Genomic DNA, 22,700 nt, shown 5'->3' on the forward strand with positions numbered 1-22,700 from the left:
GGCATATAAAGTATGTCCAAGCATACATCTTACACATTCCAAAAGATTCTGGGACCATATAAGATTGTTTTCTCATTTATGTTCATTTGTTCTTCAATGTATCAATTTCAGCTTATTACATGACAAGAACCTGCAGCAATACATCGATGGGTACACACCAGTCTGGTGCGGCGTCCACTGGGTCACAGAGACACAGACAAGTTATATATACAACATAATTACTATCTGTCGGCAAAGATTCCGTTTGAAGTCACTACTAGTGTTTTACTCATGTGCATTACATAATTCAATTTTGTACAATTATACACTTAACATGGGGCATGTATACAAGAAAAGAAGATTACTGGAACCAAACCGTGTGTTTTCATCACTCTGTTTACAAGTCAAGCTACTTAAGAAAGAAATAACACGAAAATGTATCCCGAGATTCAATCAGGACCACCACGGTAGGTGTTAATTGTCCCCTTAGCGAACAAAGTAGCACCTAGACCTCTCAATCTCCCGCTCTTGGTCGGATATTAATACTTGATGGATGCGTGACAACCGATAGCATCAGTTCGTCAGCCTCAGCCCGTCCACACAGGTCTTATCAATGGTCAACTCACGGATTAAAAATTGACTGGACCTTCTCTACCAATCACCTCGACATTATATCGCCAGTCACCAGGGGCCAGGGACATCAGTCAGGTTTTGTGAACAGAAACGTCAGCATAGAGGCGACACGCGTGCTTGTGATTACTGCAGCTGTGTGGCGCTGTGCTGCTTATAACAAGCACATGCTACGTTCACTCTTGGCAGCCTGAAGTACACCTTATTGTTAAATGCAGATATCCATATTATCTATCGTAACCGTTTCAGTGTGAAACCTTGCATCAAACATACTCTATTTATGAAGCTGCTCAGTGAGGCATTCATTCATCTGCAGATGGTCACAGGATAATCTCTGTTTTCGTTCATTCTGATCTTCTTACCGTGAGGCGGAGTAAGGTTGATACTACCTTGCAACCTAGTGGAAATGATGATGCCAATCCATTCAGTGGAAAGGCGTGACTATTCCTTCTCGTTGAGCGCGCGGTACAGTCAGCTGATTCGCTGACGATACCGACAAGACTCGGGCTCCGTGAGTGGAGAAGCGATGTCGGGAGCTTTCTTCAATGACTTAGCGGAAACCAGGTGGCAACTAGTCCATCGCAGTATTGATTCCTGTTAGCGGTCTGTGAGAAAACTTGTTTGGGATGCATTCTCACGCATGTTTCGGGATGGAAGAGTTTTGTTGTCGGACTGTGGGGGTTCTTAAGGAGCTTTCATAGAGACGGATACCTTCATCATTTGAGGATTTTTCCGTTACGGACTCATTTTCGAGAGAAACATTTGCGGATAGTTTCCTACATTTGCCTTTAGCAGTTTAGCTCCAAGGAATATCTAACTTCTCTGAAGGAGAAAGTAAGGACAAGTGCTTTCATAGGCTTAGGAGATGGAACACTTAGCCTTCTCTTGAGGATAGTGAGAAGCGTAGTTGTGATGTTCTGCCTCAACAATTGTCAAACGGACCATTTCATTTTTCATCAAGTGTGTGTTTATTAGTCTATGTGTGTCATATGAAGGCTTCCACAGCGAATGTGTGGCAACGATGAAATCATCCCTTCACACGTGCCTTTACCAGACCAACGGTAATTTGGCATTTGACATTAAGCTGACAAGTTAATCTCCTGCAAGTTTCATACAAAATACCGATAAACATACATATAGGACTCGTCAATGTAGGAGGTGATAGGATGTCGGACTAAGAGCTATAAATACTAAGCAATTAAACCCATTACATTCCGGTGTGGATACCATGTCAAATCTGATAGTTTCGTCTATGGCGGCTGCATACGACATCTTCGAATGTAAACAGGAGTTGTGTTACAATTAATTGATTACTTTTTTAAGACAGACTGATTGTGAAGTGCCTGTACTAGACACTTTCAAAGGCCATAAGACCTATGATCGTCAGGTGACATATTCATCATGCTCTACGGTCAGTTGTCAGGCGACCGCTTGGCACACGCTGTAATACTGCAGAAAATGATGAACAGAATCATGGCGGTTGTTGTGTTGGAGTTTCTTACGTGTTTCCTCATTTGTGGTGAGTAGATTATTGTTGCTTTCTTTCAGTGCATTCTTGTGATAACCATAACAATATATATAATTCGTTGTCTTTTACATATGTATTCCACACAGCTGTAGTTCCATGGAATGTGTAAGTGGGGCTTAATGAAGCTATAGGGTTTGGTCTCTTTGGGAATGATTGAGGTTAAATGTTCAGTCAATCATATGCATATGGTGCTCTTCATCTTCAGTGTTGACATCACTTCACACCACCATGTGATGCTATGGTTACACAGTGTCACATTGCGTGGTACATGTAACTCAGAATTGATTACCCATCGGAGTACACTGTCATAGTCAAATACCTGAGAGTATAAAATGCGTATACAAAGTATTACACTAATGGTTATCTTTCAAAGAAACATTTATCGCTAGGTATGTTTATCTTTGTTTAACTTGAGATATATCAATTATTCCCACTCCCACATACTTAATTACTCTTTAAACTTAAATGTTAGGAGTGGTAAATCGTGTTGCCGTCATGTTTCCCATTTATATGTTCTGTACGACTGTTGTAATTACGCCGGTTGGTTTGAAATCACAGTTATTTCAGGGAGGATTCAATTACTGCAGTGTTTGTGAGATAAATATTAGGTACATGTTTTCGAAGCGGAATAACAAGCAGAGCTATTACAGATTGTTACTGCAAAGTGATTGATGTACTGGAAAATTTTCTTGTTGCAAAATGTCGAATGATGATTCACGTGTGACATTAAAATAAGTTTAACTTTCACTTCCTGTTCGTGGTGTTAATAGGTGTCAAGTCAGAGGTTAGGGGAGGAATGCCATCTGCAGTGATATGTGTTATTATTATGTTTCTATTTGTAGTATGTACGTTTGTGTCAAACTAATTATATCTTTATTTTAAGAACATGAGCCCTTTTCGAAGCAATTGAATAGCCTTCATAAAACATTTATTTCAATCTATCTTCCATCTCAACTGCCTAATGACTAATGCTAAGTATTCATTAGTATCACTTTACATTTGATGACGATTGGCTGTCCTGACCGGTCACATGTTAATGCATTTTTGATGATAATGTTAATTTAGTTTTGTTATATCTCAACCACATATTTGAAACACTAATTTCATGAAATATGCATGTGTGCTTTGGAATTCAATCCAACTATTTCTCAAATGAATACTACACTCAAAGTTATAGCCCTATCGTTAATTCTCAAGAGAGCATTGGAACAGTCGCACTGACACGTCAGTGAATTTGGAAGATAATCGAGCCTGTTTTCCTCTGGCGTTAACGTTCTATATTTTCATATTAAACAAAATGGACCTACAGAGAAGCTTTTTTATATTGATATGTCACTATATGTTCTGTGAAATCAATTATTAAAACCAAATATCGATATTTTTTTAGATGTAACTAACGTAACGGTTCATGTTAAATGTGTGTTTTCAGGTTATGCCAATACCAACATTGAGAACAATAAGGTACAATACAGATACTCGTTGATTTGAATACAAGCATGTGCTCAACAACGGGTATTGTATCCGAACTGTAATAGGCATCGCCCGTTATCATCTAACTATGTGACAGATATGCTGTGTGCACTTTTAGGCTAATTGTATTCTTGCCAAATACATTTTTATTATATACAAATCTATTGTTAGAGAAACATCAAATCGAGAAATAAGTTAATTAAAAAAGTAATCATAAACCGTCATATTTCGACCACATCACTGCCACATGTTGTCATAAAGGGATTTACTTTATCTACCCTATTATGTATTTCTTTTCGTAATTTATCGCGTATAGGTCTGTAACAGTTGGAATAGCAACACAACATTTAACCACAATAGGTTGGTAACATATGGTAACTGGATGAGGTCAGAACTAAGTCAGTATCAGAATCTGATAGAATATTTAAATGTTGATAGTGTGTATATGTGTGCATGCGTGTGTGTGTGTATGTGTGTCTGTGCGTGCGTGTATTTGTGCACGTATGCTTATACTGTAACAGAAAAAAAAATATAGTAGAGGATGAAACAGCTACATCTAGATATCGTACGCCTTTTGAGCGTCGGTTGAAAATCACATAAAAGAAATTTCGTTGTGAATTACAGTCTTGACGTATTGTGATCTGCCTATGCCTACACGTTAAAAAAGTTTACGTGCAAAAACCACCTAAGCCGACTTCTAATTGGAAATTGTCCAGACAGTAATCCGCTAGAAGGTATCTAAGCACGGTTGTAAAACTCGGGTTCTGCAGATGTCTCTCTGTACTCCAGCTCCTTCAACCGTTGAGCAGAGAATTGAATCATGTCGGTCAGGAAGGGAAAGGCTTCTGGTTCGGTCGTAACGTGACCATTATGAAATGTAGATGCTACAAAAGGAAATCACTTTTGTGTGTATTACATATGTGTTAAGGCTAAACAATAAACATGAATAATATGTATAATATGCTTGAAGAATTATACTGCAGCTAATTACTCGCATGCTGACATAACTCAAAGATTGAGGTTAATCCTGGCTGGAATACCAATCATAATAAAGCAGTTCGAATTAGTGTTTTGAAAATATGGATGTCGAGAAAGTCGTTGAAACGTTAACACTAATAACAGCACATTCAGATTTCTTTGGCCGTTTTTATAATATGATGTATTGACTTATGGGCAAATTACGTTTCTCATAACTTCACATTCTTTGTGAGATTGCCAAACTTACCATGAAAATCTACGCCTTAGGATGGCTGTGCCTTGACAATAGCTGATTTACTACTCAGGAACATTGTCCCCCATGCGGACAGTTTACTGTTATTTAATTAGAGAGTGTCTAAATCCTGCTGTGGAATTATATCAACCGGAAGACATATGCATTGACTCTGACTTTACGTTGATGTTTAGTTAGGCGCCTGGTTGTGGAGCAATTCAGATAGGTAAATTAATAACTTCCTGCTTTTTGATCATATTCCATCGATTTTGGATTGTCATAACCATTTTTATTGACGGATTAAAGAAATCGCCTTTATGGCAAACAACTTTTCATACTTTGCTGGAATTGAAGTTTGATAAGCATCGTGGTTATGTTTACATTAAGCGTTGTGGGTCCATCTGCAAACTTTCGGTTTCAAAGGAAGAACACCATACTTTGATTATCATTTGTTCACGGCCTTGCCTCAGACATCCTTTAAGCAATATGCAATTGTTGAAGATAAAATTACATCATCGATGTTTGTTCAGTTCAAGATTTATAAATAGGCTTGTCTGAAAGCCTAAACTGCATCATCGCCGTTCAGATAGTCCCAGTCCTGTTAACATTAAAGATGCTAACTTCTCACGTTGAACGTTTTGTAGTTTGTATCTCTTGGGTGAAAACCTAGCGAAGCATATGTAAAAATGATAAAATCTCGTGGTGATGCTAGACATTTAAAACTGCAATATACCGCTTAATGATATAAATTTTGTCGTGTTACATTTATTAATCTCATTTCTCACCCGTTTCAAAGATGCATTCATGCATATTGTGAAGCATCGTGGGTTTTATGGTATCTTTCCCAGGGAAACGTCATGATCAACGAATCATAGGTTGGTACAAATGTTATCTCAATGTTCCCAAATATATTCATCCCGATCAATGGAATTCGAACTAACGACAGTTTAGAGTGTACATGTGGCCTGTACTTGTCTTACAAACAGTTACATATTAGTATATATGAAGGTATAAAAAGATTATAGTATATAATATATATATACATATAAAGATATAAAAGGATAAAGATATTATAGTAGTTAGTCGTAACCAATTTAGATGGTTTCAGGTACAAAAATATAGATAGACTTGTTTTTTTCTAGAATCAGTCTTTTCGAGAGTGTTTCATATGCCACAAATGATACCCCTTGATCCAATATGTACAAGTATCACCGGTTCCAATGTATAGTAACATTTTGGATGCCTGATTTAACCACACATAACCTAAGGTTACCGACAAGGCAGCAAGGATTTAAGTTTCTCATATGAGATCGGCAGGTTTAGAGTAAACATGAATTGAAGGACAGGGTGGTATGAATACTAGTATTACTTAACATACGAACAAGCGTAACTGTAAACCGTAATCATGGCAAGCAGAGGGGCGTGTCAAAGTATCATTGTGTAGTTCAATATCACAGTATGCATCTTAATGCATATGCATATGTCTAGTTTATTTATCGGATAGCTGCAGAAAGTATATGGTAATCAAAGTAGCAACGCAATGTTTTGTTCAATATAGCAGTTTATGAGCAGATCAGAAGAATTTAATTGAGCATTTGCGCTGTTTAATAAATGGGTTTCTTTCTTTAACAGGGCTACATTAACATGATTCGAGAAGAATATCCTATGATGCTAACCACACACTTCAACAACATTGGGTCATTTGTTTTAGGGTGAACATGTACAATTCCGGGTTATAATTGGTCCCCAGTAATCCATGCTTGTCCTAAGAGGCTACTTAATGAATCTGATAGGTAGGTTCGGTGAATTCGCTGATTGCATGTTGACGAACCCCAACAGTGTGGATCTTTGCTCATAATATCAATCACTGGATTTTGTGTCCATTCTTGATTATTTGCAGACCGCCGTCACACAGATGGAATATTGCTGAGTGCGACGTCCAACAAAAACACATGTGCTTGTTGCTGTTGCTCAAGCCTGACAATGCTCAGAATAACAGTAAAGCTATTCCAATGCCTGGTCGGAAAGATGTAGTGGTGCTAACGCAGTGCCACCTCTCGCTTTATTTCAACAATATAACATGATCGACTTTTACCTTAATTTGTTTTCTTTGGAGCTGATCTCTATAGTCAGACAACGGAAACGGACATCAATCTTATAGACGATTCCAACCACTGAGACTCTAGCATTGACCCACCATTTCCTGAAATAACCCGTCCGTTTTCTGGTGATAAATGCTTTAAGTATGGCCAACAAAGCAAATGAATCTTTGTGATAAAGTGGAATGTAGTTACATCTATCTTGCACTTTGCATAATGTTTGAATAGTTTATCAGCCACCTCCACCATCGACGATCATGATCCAAGGAGTGAGTGAGTGAGTTTGGTTTAACGCCGCTTTGAACTTTATATCACGACGTGTCAGCTTAATGTGGGAGGAAAGCCCGAAGTGATGCAGGCCACAGACGTTTAACACTTCGGTGAAATCCACGAGAACGGGGATGGTGCTGACAAACCTCGAAACATAATCGGCGCGAACCCACAATCATAGGTTTCTGGCGTGCCCAAGGAACGCAACTCTGCACAGCAAATTGTGGCATCACCACTGGGCCACCCTTGCACCCGTGATGCAAGGAGATTGTAATCATTAACAGATGTGAAATTATTTTAGTAGTTACTTAAAATATTTCCCGATTGTTTGTACCTTTTCTTCAACCAAATACGTAAGTCTTGATGAATATTTCCGCACATGTTACACTGATAGGCAATCAATTGTATCTGAACAAAAGAGAAGAGCCGTCTATTCAGTATTCTATATTATTCATTGATATAAGATGAAATACTCCGACAACTACTTACAGCGGTTCTATAAATCAATCATACGGTTCTTGAGATTGGTTTCCATGCATCTGTGTCGAAATATGTAAATATAAAACAGTTTAGGTCACTAAAATTATTTAGTGTGCATACATGATTTGGATATGATTATATACCAAATCAACTCCAATAAAATAATATTCTTGAAAGCTACTAGACCGCTGTCGGAAGCGAAGGAATACACGCTGGTCAAGTAACAAAAATGGCGTTTTGCTAAACGAACAGTCTCGATTGACTAGTTAAATGAGAAATGTATAGTTTATGACAAAACATTTTCAAGTGAATAACAAACGGCAAGAAACGATATCAACTCGATAAACGGCCATCTGTCATTATTTTGCCTTGTCAATATGGCACTAACATAAAGAGGAAAGCAACAGTTTGTGCCCGGGCTGGACACTTACGACAAAGGGAGACAATTGGCCGTGAGGTAACTCTTGTATGACAATACTTCCGTCAAAGTGTTATGTTCACTGCAGTGAAATATCAAGTGTTATGTTCACTGCAATGAAAATATTACTTTTCTCAACTTCTTTCACACTGAAGTGTATAATAAAATTGTATATATAATGACTTGAATGGTGTCAGTATGTGGACCAGTGTTAAAAACAAAGTTGGTATTAATACTCTATTGACAAAGACATATATGCTGTATTCGTTACGGTTGTTTTACTGTAGATTTACAGCTCGCAGTCACGCAGTCTGGCGAGGTTTCTTTCCACCAATGATCGACATCTTCCATGTGATGTACATCACATGACCAATTACCTTAATGAAATAGCATCTATCAACTCTTTTGCCAATCCTCTTGTATGACAGTTCATAGTCACTCTATTCCACCAGTTTGCTAAAATACCACGAAACAACGATTAATCCGATAACAAGATGTCAGCCAGTGTGAGGAGCGAATTACGATAGAAGTAGAACATACAATACCCCAAGGCTATTGTAACAACAAACTAGCTCACTTCGTCTCAATATCAATACTTTACTTCCTTTAAAGTAGCTATTATGATACACAGAAGTGAAAAGTGTTGCCATCGTTCTGCAGCGTGTTATATTGAACAAATCATATTTGATAAAGAAACAATGGTTTTGCGAATCCCTCTAGGCAAAAACTAAAATTATACCTACATCAGCCCTTCCATATGTTGCCTCAAGCGATAATGTATTTGAAGCTGTGTGTCTGGTTTTGTTAGTCTAGCGTGTAGTTACATTACAAGATGGTACATATGTCGATTTTCCAACTTTCCGAATATTGCACATGAGGCTAGCTGTAGCTCAGGCTGTGAAATGAAAAACCGGTAGATGAGCCCAGCGTATATGCGTTCATTGATTCGTGTACGTTTTATGTTATTTCACACCGAGGAATAGCTCAAGATGTATGAACCGCTTCATTAGAATGATTGAAGTTCTTTATCTAACACCAACACGAGATGTAGGAGTGTGGTTATCGGATGTTGTGTTAAACTGGCAAATGTCGTTAAAGCAGGGAATTTTAAGTTTTGTTTGTACATTCGTTCAATGCAGGTTCAACAAATATGCCTCTTTGTGTGTATATATTTCTTCATCGCTATATTTATCTTGGTAAACAATAACAGTCCTTAAAGTAAGGTGCATTCAATGCCCTGGAAATGTCATACAAACACATGGCGATATCGTGTAAATTTAACGCATGATCTGATAAATCTAAGTCCTTAAAGTAAGGTGCATACACTTATGCAATGTTAATGTCTAAAAGTAAAAAATTAAAACGTTCTGACATACGTGCATGGGTTTCAGCACATGTAAGTGAATATTATGATGGTTTTAGCTATTCGATTATGATCCAGGATCCACCATCTCTCCCTCCTCTCTATTACCTACCTTCTTTCGTCATAACCTACCCACCCCTACCCCTACCCCTATCCCCCGCGTTCTATTACTGTCTAGTCGTCTCTCTGTCTCTGTCTCTGTCTCTCTCTCTCTGTCTGTCTGTCTCTCTCTCTCTCTCTCTCTCTCTCTCTCTCTCTCTCTCTCTCTCCCTCTCGCTATATCTCTATTAAAGGACATGAGTGAATTAGTCGAACAGTTTGAAATGTTTCCTCCGAAATGCCCTGGAAATGTCATACGAACACATGGCGATATCGAGTAAATTTAACGCATGATCTGCTAAATCTACACACGAGCTGTAAAACTATAAACCAAAGCCCCACCATCACGTCTACAGGCGGTCATCACAGCGTTAGTAATTCGTAGGTCTCTACAAGGTTATGTGCACATGAACGTCTATACAATGAGAATCTTTAAAGACACCGGGATCAGACGGTTGAATATATGTTTACGAGTTTTCGTCCACTGGCTCAGCCACGATTGTTCCTGTTCAGATAGACGAAAATCCTCTGTTGATCCCCAGTCTTTTAACTGGCAAATTATATTACTCCTGTATCACGTTTGCCGCAACATCGGCAAGGATAAATTGGTCAGGCTCGAGTTGCTATTTGTTCCATAGGCTTAATTGAAGTATTGGGTGAAATTTTGTTCATTCACAACGTACAAGCTTCTAGACAGTGTGCAATCAAAATTAATCAACCCAAGAGTGTGAACGACCGAAAGCTATCCGGTAATTGTGTCGACTAGATGAATGCACCAGCGTTCGTTTCTTGTTCCTCTGAAAGTTGTACGCAAAAGGATGTTCCTTTGCGCTTCGAAACTTCCTTTTATTCCTTGATCAGATATTGGTATTGGGACAGGCTGGGGGTCATTATCGAAAGACATCCGGTGTACAAAAATATGGGATCATTTGAAATCTTTTGTCGCGTCTTTGATCGATTTGGCAAACAGAAGCGTGAGACGTTTATCGTTGCGGACTTACCCGAGTGTTAGTCTCCAGTGCAAAGTCGTTGGTTGTGGATTGGCAGTGGTTTACTTTTTTGTACTGTGAGGTGGTATTATGGAAGTACACTGTATGTGTTTGCTGCACTAACATAAACCGCTTCATTTTCGACGGCATACATTTTCGCATAATGTGCAGCACACATTTCCAGTAGTCCGTTACACCAGTCCCATTGGCTTTTCTGGTCCCCCATACCCCGCACATGTCACGTTTGCTGAACCAGACTCGAATAATTACAGGCCGCTGTATTAATTCCTGCGGAGGCAAGGGTGTTCCAGTCGCCCGAGGCACCACAATTCGTTGTACAGATGTGCACCCCAAAGGGGTGCCAGAAACCTGTTTCAAGGTCAAAATAGGTGTGGCAGCACCACATTCGTGCTCGCTGAATCCTTTTTCCAATATCAAGGTGACACGCCGTGATATAATTGAAATTATGGTCAAAACCAATTACAAGTCAACCAATTCACTTACTCACTTACGCATTATTGTCACGCGGCGTAAAATAGCATTCCGTCGCTTATTCATTTCAATTTCAAACAAGCGTGGATCTACATGGGGATATTGGCGGCGACTTACATGAGATGTCCTCAACATATTTCATGTTTGAAAAATTCTAACAAGGCTCTATGTCTCATTGAATAGTCTAGAAAATGGAAACGTGAGGCTTCCAACTTGTATCCTGTTAATACACAGTAGTCGATTCCTTGGAGTAAGTGAACCCTCATCAATTGTCTTACAGTGGTTGTTGGGTCAGTGGCTGGAATAAGTCCCAAAGAACACACTCTTTTCTTTTCCTTTTCCTTGGGCTACCAAATTAGATCGGATGGTCATGTTCGATGACTTGGTTGATTGCATGTCATCGTACTCCGACGTCAGGGGTTGTTGTTAACAATATCAACGATCAGTTTTCCTCGCCAACGCTCGATTATTGGCTTGATACAGCTGCACTATTCCTAATTTTAGCCTTAACCTGAAAACATGCAATGTTACTTTATGAGACAAGAGGCAATGAAGGTGAAAGTCCCCCTTGAATATCAAATTATTGTCATATATAGACGAAACATGTTCATTTGATGCCGAATACTTCCAAGAGGGTATATGTTATTTAATAGCAGATAAGATGAGGAGTATTAATTGTGTTGATCAAATTGACACAACATGTCGGAAGTGTGAACGTAATAATGATGATATATGGTGTGTGACTTTACAGTTGCAGGTCATGTACTAAGTTTACATGCATGACCATTATCTGATCTGATAACGTTTCCATATCCAGTCTATTCTGTCAACTGAAATGCAATCTGACAGACATAGCTATATGCATGGAATTGCCTTTTCCAGTAAATGATTATTGGATAGATGTTATTTTCAGGTAACATGATGAGTGTCAGGTAGCATTGTATCTACCAGACAGCCTTGCATGCCCTCGTAGAAGGTCACTATTCAGTTATGGCTTAATGAAGAGGATCATACTTGTTCCATAATCCCTGACGCTGGGATACACAGCCTGATCTCATCCCACATAGCAATAACGGTAAAGTGACCACAGAAAGTCAGCAGACAGCCGTTATCATTTGATGTATCCTGATTGAGTGACTACTGTCTGTTTGTTCCTGGCTAGATCAGACAATGAAGGAAATCCCACCGGCAGTGGCTTAACAGACAAAATAATCCTAGCATTATTTATGCATTAAAACACAGAAAATGCACTACATAAATAAATAACATGACGTCTTCAGTATACATTGTGTCTCTTGTCTAGGATCAATAACTGCCAAAGCACTTCCGAATATCCTCGTGTTTTGCTTACCGGGTCCAAAGGTTCTTTTGAGCTTAAGTCTATTGTCTTTATCTATGAATGTTAGGTATATAGACATTGAATTCTTATGCTCTTTATGAATGAGATTGTTTATATACAAAATGTACTTCTTTGTACATTACCCGTAATTGGTGTATAAGATCGTATGAGAGCTATGATCTTATGTTTAGTATTATGCAAGGATATTAACCAAATTACATGTAGAACAAAATAAGCACGATAGACTAAAATCGTCATGGGTCAAGGGAGCCAGGTGAGCTACCAGACGTTTTTGTAATGATCTTCTAGATCAAAGATCAATTCATGTGTTTCACGAAACACTGAACCGGCAAAATGTTCCAATCGACCTAACCGACACATGATTTACGACCAACTATGACGTCTTTCATCCTCTTCTGAATCCACTATCTGGTATGTGACTTTGTAAAAGATATCTTTTCAAATGATTGGTATATACATAGGCAACTTCAAGGCTCACACAAAAGAAGCTGTATCATGACACTCTCTTCAATACTCCAACATTCAAAACATGTACAGTAACTTCTGAAGCCTTGGGGAAGTAAATGGGTTAATGTAGAACATGGTGACCGAAGAAGCATATTTACATGCTAACAACTCCTGGTAAAGCTGCTACCTCAAACATTCCGTTATCTCTTCAACATTCCTTGTCCGAACATTGTACATTGCGTGAGTTCTGAAGAATGCATTAGGGGAATGGTTTGTTATTGAGAGCTTATCAAGTACATTCCTGCTGCCAGCGAATATGTCTTGTGTGTGAATGAATAGGACTTTAAGCATCATCTCAAGTAAAATTGCTTACAGTTTGTCATGAGAGAGTGACATCTAAGCTCATTCTTAGTTTTGAGATTTAATCTTAAATATAAAGTACTTAAAACAGCATTCATTTCGTCAATATAAAAATAATAATTACAGCAGGAATAGTATACCAAACAGCAGAGAGGCTTATAACAAAAATGATTATGAAAATGAATTTCGTTCAAATGATTTAGTTGCCTAGTTTTCTTCGGAAGCCCCTATTTGCCTTTGTAAAACTGTATTTATAGCGTCCCCGTGCTGTACTAAATTCTTCGCTCGCTATATAATTTCGCGATTTATATAAATGAAGCATGAGAGCTGCATATAATACTGTATTGTTACCTGTATCTGAACAAGACGGACAGTGTTATATTGGTGATGTCATGTTGAGGACAACGTTTTCGATATCAATTAAAGTGATCGATATATTAATGTTAAAGTTCAAGACATTTATGTTGCCCTGGGCTGATGGGTCATTCTCGGTTGCACAATGTTAACTTCACAGACACGATTCAGAAAAGCGACAATCCTTTCGTAACTTTCCAACTTTACATATGACTCCATGCGATGACACATTGACTGAGCACGAAGCACACTGGTGTATGGTATTGGCTGTACAGAAAATACATCAATCATACACTAGCAATAATTTGTTGATGTTTTGATCTGTTTTGTTTTGCACACACCAGCGAAGATCATACAATATGTGTAACGTTTAAGAGGTACACAGTGATCTATCGCAAAAGATATATGTATCTTCCATTATTAATGTTATCTGAGAATTGTATGAGTGAGTGAGTGAGTTGGATTTAACGCAGATTTTCACAATATTCCAGTTATATCACGGCGTGTCAGCTTAATGTGGGAGGAAAGCCCGAAGTGATGCAGGTATCAGACGATTGATGAGGGTTTTGAATAGAGGTTATGATGTGACATTGAGGTTGATTGTGTCATATTATTTCGTATTCAGTGCTGTCGAAATGGATCTGAAATGGATCACTTGATCTGTTCACGCCATGAAGGTCAATTATATAATACAAAGTTACATATTAACCTGTGTGTATTCTATGTCAGCTTATAGGCTCCCATCATCTTATGCTTACCGACTGCAAGCAAGGACTGGGTGTTTTATAGGAGTGGTGTGGCCAATTGTTTGTCATCTTAAAGGAACGTCCATGCTTAAACTATCAGCACTTGTTTGTTTGGACCAGAATCGATTATTTACTCGACCACAATTGCCTATGTATACTTGTTGGTGGGCCACATGATGGGGGTTTAAAAATAGTTTCAACGACATCAGTGCACCGTGAGGTTACCACTGGATACGAAATAAACGTGATATTCAACTTTGGAAATACAAGGCCCAATAACACATGGCTCTACATTTGGGTCATGGGTCAAACGGTTTTTTACTGGGACAGAATGAGCAAGAAGCTACCCAGGAGCAAAACATGAGACATCAACTTTTTATATCAGTTGAGAACTTCGAGAAACGAATTAAAACTTGAATGTCCAATGAGTATGAATATGAAAAAAATTACTTTACTGCAGTTCTCTAAGTCGTACATGTGACATTAGGTTGTGCCAAACGTAGCCATGACATGACAACATTATACTAAAGCAAATCGATAACATTTATTGTTCGTCCTGTTTTCAAACATGCAAACTGATATCAATACAAAGTTCAATAATAACTCACCCACACCTCGAATGGACCATTTACAAAAGAAACTTTATTTGTTTAAAATGCTGTATATAAAGCACATTTTTATTGTAAATCCTGAATAATCTGTGACGGAATAAGGATACTGCTACACAATTAACTATTTTATTTAACGTTGTGGCATGTTGGGTGGGGCTTACGTGACTGAGATGACTTCATCAGCATCACAATCTCACGCGACAGTATTCTCTACTTCATCGTTAAATATTCTTAAATGTATTGTGGAACGTATTGATATATAATATTGTAACCATAGTTGGTCACACATGCAGAGATGCAACGCTATTTGAAGATCAGCTTCAGAGAACTTTGTTGGTTTGAAACTCGAATTAAATGAATACATATACTTGCAATTAGAGCAATGTCACTCATGTTTTCCTTTCAAATTTATATCAAATATCAATAGCATAAGCCCATGATACGTGTATGTAAATGTATGGTGAGCTTATGTGAAATAGGATTTTGTGTCGCGTCCAAGATTAGTGCTTAAATATAGCGATGTGAATGCACGTGTGTATGTGGTTGCTTGCTCTAGTCCGGACTAATGCCGATTTTTATGGTGCAAGCCCACTGAGATACCGCGGTTTAAAATTAATATCCCACTCAGACAGAGTACACTGACTACGAGCCGACCAGTCCTCAGCTCCTCAATGCCGAGTACCAGGTAGGGTTACAAGCATCATCAAGTCCAAAATGTCAATATCAGGTATGAGGATTGGCGTGCATAACGGCCGTGCATCGCTGTCTCGAACTGCCCATTGGCCCGTTGACCTCTCCTACTGTGATGTTAGTCCATGCCTGTATGTGAGCAGGTTCAAGGTCGTTCTGCATGTTTGGGTGCTGTTGTCGAGTCTTGCTTCCGAGGATAACCCATGCATGCTCTGTGGTTGGGAGGTCTGGTGATCTGGCCGGCCACTCCTGCACTTGGACATTGCTCCTCCGAAGCAAATGAAGTGTTGCTCATGCTGTATGTCGATGGACAATGTCCCATTACAAAAATCAACCAGGATGCGCTTGCTTGAACAGGAGCACAATTAACAATTAACAATTACTTGATTTGATCGCAGTATCGCTGAATATTAAGTGCTTCCTTAGCCATCACCAGTCCAGTTTTCCCATTCCAAGAAATGCCTGCCCAACCCATGACTCCCAACGCAACATCTGTCACGCTGTATGACGTTAGCGATATCATTACGTTCACCTTGTCTAAGCCTAACCCTGTGTTTTTCTGTCAGCAACCTGAACGCGAAATCGCGATTCATCACTAAATATAATCTTGTTCCATTGAGCAGGACGCAATTGCAGGTGAATTGTAGCCCATTGCAGCCATAACAGCACTTCCTTGGAATTGGAACTACAGGACGATTGTCGTGTAACCAGCTGCATGCACATAGTTGCGTAGGTTTTTGCACTGGTGCTTGGTTCCAGTATCTTGCTGCAAATCTCTGGCCATACATGGGCCACTTTCAGGCCTATGACGCCATGATAACATCACCATATAACGATCTTAACGTTGGGTTGTTACAGGGAGGGTGGTCTGTCAGTATCTTGTCCAGTTTGCTGCAAAGGTTGATTCACACGCAACAACGTACTGTAATGCAGTTTAAAGCATCTTCACGGACACTTTGTGTAGTTTGCAACCTTCCCATTTCCTCATGACGTTGGTTTACAGGAATTCTCTGACACTCGTTTATTTTACGGTTGTGTCAGTGTTTGAAAGACAAATGATTTCCATGCACGACCTTTTTGTAACACCCACAAACACATGTACAGGTTACACGTGAAACAATCCTTTATCCAAAAGGAATATCAATGGTGTTTAACGTCAATACAACTGAAGACCGAAAGCTCCCGATAACAAGATAACACTGTTTCCTATGACTATGATCAATATCGATTTTGCGTATATCACAACAAAAAGTTTTCCTGAACATTTTTACATGGCAGTTTGACCAGGTTCGTCTAGATTATTAAAGACCACATCTTGATATGAAATTTCGCAAAAATAAGAATCGTTATGTATAATACAGCAGTATTGCCAAATGTAAGATGGCAGGTAGCAAGGACATTACCAGGATCAGTTAAGTGTGTTACTTCAACTATAACAAGACACTGTAACACAAAGGATGTAGTAAGCTGATGTACCGTATAAGTGAGTGAATGAGCATGGGTTTACGGTGCTCCTAGCAATATTCTAGCAATATCTCGGCGGGGACACCAGAAACGTTGTACCCATGTCGGGCATCAAGCACGGGTCTTCGGCGTGACGTTCGAACAAGGCTACCCGAACGCCCCTGTACCGTATGAAGTGATTTGATCTTGATGTATATTGTATTCTACACAACTTTGAGTATATTATAAGTGACAATGTGAAGACTGCATTTGACTTGTTGCTTGGCGACATATTCAGATAATCAAGAGTACACGTCTGGGAGTCGATTTCCTCTGCCTTTCGCTGTATGTCTATCAAGGATTGAGAAACATCCTGAATAAAACTAGAAAAGAAAAGAAATCCTTCTGGAGAGTGAGTGAGTTTTGTGAAAATAAAACACGAATATAAAAATAACACTCAACGTATCGTCGTGTATATTGCCAATATATTGTCCTGCAAATAACACTCTGAAACTTCAGGAAACGCTTATGTCGGATCCACATGAAGTGCCAAGAGATAACGGCGAGGGAACGCAAATTATTGCAAATTATTGCAAGGCAACGTAGTACTATTCCGACGTAACGCGAAGAATGTTACGAATGAAATCGATAGTATACGAGGGAAGGCTAGAATTTTATGTTTTACCATGGCAGATAGGTCCTTCCGTACTTTTCCTCATTTTGACTGGATTTCACATCGGTAGCTGACAGAGCTAACGCCAAAGAAACATTAGTAACATATACACTGTAAGAACACATCGCTATGTAAGGAAGATGTCACTTTACTGCAAACAATGACACCAGATACATGTCTGTAGGGCAGATACATAATATAAGTTTAATGCTTCCACCGACCGTCTACTGTTTGTTTTGTCACTAATGTACCTGACGTTCACAACCGAAATACGATATTTCCCTCGAGATACAAATGTACGTAGATAACACATATAACACATATAAAACATATATATATATATAGAGGAATAATATCAATGTATTTCACGATGATACGGTTGAAAAATAAACAGATGAAACGCGGCCTACTCTTTTGTTCGTTTATGTAACTCACTTAATGTTAATACATAACGTGACCACATTCAGTCACTAAGAATCAGATCTTCTCACTGTTTAGATTATTTCACCTCCTGCTTACCTCTAAATAACCACCCATTTGATTCTAGTAGACAAGGCCGCCAACTACATACTAACGCCACAAACACTCCTTAATAAAACCACCAAGTTCACTCTATTACAGCGGACTACCAACTACACACTAACACCACACATACTACTTAATTACACCACCAACTTCATTCTATTAAGCATGACCACCAACTACACACTAACACCACAAACACTACTTAATAACACCACCAAATGCACTCTATTAACATGACTACCAACTATTATATTAACCTAATTGTTACTACGCTTGAAAAGACTCAACAAAATGACATAGCTTCCAATATTGCAAAAATGGTTACAAAACGTACTGAGGAGTTGTGCCAATATATTGTCCTGGGAAACAAGACCAAATGTATGTGTTGCCGCAGACATATGGGTAAAGGCCATCATATTTATTCATGCTGCAAGGTCATTCTATCACAATTCTATAGCCTCAAGGCACGAGGTACCTTTAAATGCTAATTCATACTGTTTGAAGTAACTAGTTTTTTAGTCCACACAGGTTATGTATGCATGTCGTGTTTTTGCTTTGTCTAGTTTCTTCGTGTATTTATATTTACATGATGTTTTGGTTTTTCATTGATAATCGTCATTGTTAGCAAGTCAACTTTATATTAAACATGGAATTATGTAAATTGAGCGAGTGAGAAGATTTTATGCCGTTCTCAATATTCCACCAGCACCACGGTGGATATGACATCGGAAATGAGTTTCGCACATTGTACCCGTGTGGGAACCGAACCCGGGCCTTCGACGCAGTGAGCGAACGCCATCACCAAGAGGCTGCCCCATCCTAAAAAATCCACATTGCATGACTCTACTTCTATTAGAGATTGCGTTCTTTGACCAAGAGGATGCAACTCTATTTCTAATATACGACTGGGATATTTATTTATAGCCTAATATATCATGCAGGGAATATCAAATCTGAAATTCCAATCGGCATGTAATTATATTGTAATAAATCAATACACGTTGGATGAAGCAGAGCTAGTTTGTCCTGAAGACGTAGGATATTCTGCTGGAAATTGCATTCTCTACACTCATTTGGTGATCCTAAAAAAACAAATGCTGAATGTTTGTAAGACTGTGTGTGCAGACACCAGGAATATGCTCATGCAAAAAATACATCTGATCAAAGGTTTGTGCTATTTTAACAATGCATCCAATCAGTTAATGTCGATAATCCCGATACGATGTCATCATATTCGGTATTCCATATGGTCAAACCCCTCCATGTGCCACATGGGACGATATTATTAACCGAATATCCTCCAAATAAAAGCAAACGTCATTACAGACACTCGACGGTCGTAACGTGCTGCGCTGTGGAATCTATATACGACCTTCTCACGTTTATGTGTGAGCTTTGTGCCACAACTGGACATCACATGTGGCCAATGTAATGCCACAGAGTAGCCATTAGTGCCACGTGCATGCTTTAGGGCTAACGCCTTGATTCTTCAACTTACAGCACATTCCCTATCTGACACATCCCAGGAAGGTACTAAAATTCCATTTCCGAACTTCCGTGCTAACAGCATGTATATTTTTACCGTATTTAACCATAAAAGTAACAACTGAGTTTTGTCAATATGTTGGCCATGGGTAGCCCCGATTGCCCAGAAGACAAAATGTTCGTTTAAGTAAAACCGACTCGAAGGTATTTTCAAAGAATACAAATTAAGGTTTTCTTGTCACAACACAGATCTCCACACATCCTAAATGTGATAAGAACTAAATGTACGAAAGTGGATATTAACCCTGATACACAGGATGGGAATGACTAGGTCAGAAACGGAAACCACTGACATTTTTAGGAATAACAAAGGTTAATTGTCTATATGGACAACGTATGAAACAGCGCTTCGTGTCAAGTTAAACACTTCGTATCTTAAATACTATACACTGTAGATACAAATTCCCAACCAAGCGATTCTTACTCTTTGTCTCCATTTGCCACAGTGGTGCTCAAGGATCTTAATGAGGGTCATGAACTTAAAGGGTATATTAAGTCAAACCCTTCTTGGAAGCCAGTCATGATTATTCAACTGCATGATATCATTTTATGATATGCATGATAGCCACTTTTACTTCGCACTTCGACATCCAACTGTTACAAAGGGCATTTAAAATCTTATACTCATACGATCTCTCTATTTTATGGAGCTCATCCTTGGTGGAAAGCATCAGTTGCGGAACACAGGCAGGGAATATAACCTGAGAGTGTAACGAAATGGCATAATGTAAACGTCATATTTCAGACTTTAGACACTAACGCAAGGGTTTAGCGACATCCTCATTTACTGCCTAATTCTGAAAGGCGTTATAACGTATCTCCATCTGAGCTTGTCAGCAGATCCCTGCCATATGATATTGCCAAATTGATTACACTATGACACCTATTGATTAATCTATTTATGAGGCTTCTCTTGTGATTACTGAACCCAGTTTCGCACCGTACGCACTTTTAACGACTGCTTAATCCCCGTTCATTGTATTACAAAAACCATATCAAGCAACGTTTCCGCATTAGATTTACAACATGCTGTGATGCTCAGCTTCTGGAAAAATACATTCTGCGAATTTATTGATAACATGAAATGAAAGAAATATTCAGAAACATTTTCTATGCGACTTTGATGGTACAATTGGTATTGAACTTAATAAATATAAATAGCTTTCAATTTTATCAACATCAGGATCTTTTTTGTTACGTACCCATCGCATTGAAGAGAAGTGTCTTGTTTGCATGCAAATAAATCGTTTTTCTCCATTTCTAAGAAACTGTTTCCCCAAGTGTGTTAAATGTGTATTTGAACTATTGTTCACCAGCAGGCATCGAAGTGAAAGTTACTCTTTTTATTAATAAAGATGGAAACAAATCTATTGAAACTTTCGGCCCATGCCTTACTTGCAGATTCGTATGAAGGGAATCCTTCTATTGTCTTCAGCAAAACCATTATGGATGCTACACATTGAGGATTGAGGAATCCAATTTAGTTCTCAATTTATGCAAAACTTTTAAAATTTGAACCTTCTTTTAATGCCTGCTTTGGTTGGCGTTTTAAATACTTGATCCCTGTTGGGATTTCTGGCCCCAGAGGTCCTAGTGGTCGAATGTTTGTGGTAAGGGATCGAGTGGTCAGGCTCGGTGACAAATTTCATCGTGTGTCATAGTTTTTGATAGGACTTTGATAAAACACTGGTTTGTGAGGTGATTATTAACATCCCGCTATGGTATTGGTTTAATGTTACTGACTGAAGCGTTATATCTCAAACAAAATAAAATAAATCTGGTTGTTGATTTTATATCCAGGTGAGCTATGTTGCATGACACTATTTTCAAATAGAGGAATTTAGTGCTTCGTAATCTAATACCATATTTTACTATTTAGCTCATCTTCACTTTTTAAAGATGGTATACTACATGTATATATATCATACACATGTAAACAATGCACCACGCATGCATTTATTCGATTGTTACAGATGTATTTCCCAAAATCATATATGCCTTATGCCATATGCTATGCTTTCGATGGTATCAGATACGTTACACACAATATGTGCCTATCCTGGTTGACATATCTGTACTCATTCTCTGAATCATATAATGTACCCGTTAATAATAGCTGGTGATGGTTATCGTCACATGTACTCTCTTTGAATATCAACAGAGATTCTTATTTCTCTTAAATAAATCAATACACAACCAACAGTAGTTTAGTCATGTCGATTTTGTTAAAAACAGAATTCTATGTGTCTAGTTCTAGAGAGGAATCAGATTCAAAAGGGGCTGTTCTCACTTTCACTGTACTCTACAATTTCCTTGACCTAATTGTTCTTCATAGTGGGAAATTTGTCTTGGTATGATGTTAATTTTAACAGCATCACTGACATCTCAATGAACAGTGAGTGGGAATACACTACCCTGCGTTGTAGACAGTTCTTCCGTTTCCCACCCTATCACCACAGCGTGTACCAACTTCTCCCCTGTTACGACAATGTGTTCCAACTTCTCCCCTACTACAACAATGTGTTACAATATCTCCCATGTTACCAAACTGTGTAACAACATCTCCCTTACTACCACAATGTGTACCAATTTCTCCCATGTTACCACAAGGCTTGACAACATCTCCCCTGCTACCACAATGTGTTCCAACATCTCCCCTTTAACAACAATGTGTAAGAACCTCTACCCTGCTACCACAATGTGTTACAACATCTCCCCTGTTACCACAATGTGTAAGAACTTCTCCCCTGTTACTACAATGTGTTCCAACATCTCCCCTGTTACCACAATGTGTAACAACTTCTCCCCTGTTACCACAATGTGTTACAACATCTCCCCTGTTACCACAATGTGTAAGAACTTCTCCCCTGTTACTACAATGTGTTCCAACATCTCCCCTGTTACCACAATGTGTAACAA

At 38.7% G+C, this 22,700-nt stretch overlaps 1 protein-coding gene across 2 annotated transcripts in view; it reads left to right on the forward strand.

The window, feature by feature from the left end:
- Positions 1-849: 849 nt before the first annotated feature.
- The window catches only part of LOC124131372, a 70,335-nt gene continuing 48,484 nt past the window's right edge, over positions 850-22,700 (forward strand). For both annotated transcript variants that reach the window (XM_046494610.2, XM_046494611.2), the window contains exon 1: positions 850-2,128. In XM_046494610.2, coding sequence (XP_046350566.1) covers positions 2,011-2,128 — 118 coding nt within the window. In that variant the 5' untranslated portion in view covers positions 850-2,010. The remainder of the gene's footprint in view (positions 2,129-22,700) is intronic.

This window comes from Haliotis rufescens, unplaced genomic scaffold (genome assembly GCF_023055435.1).
Source record: "Haliotis rufescens isolate VD_foot unplaced genomic scaffold, xgHalRufe1.0.p SCAF_1, whole genome shotgun sequence".
NCBI classification, from domain to species: domain Eukaryota; kingdom Metazoa; phylum Mollusca; class Gastropoda; order Lepetellida; family Haliotidae; genus Haliotis; species Haliotis rufescens.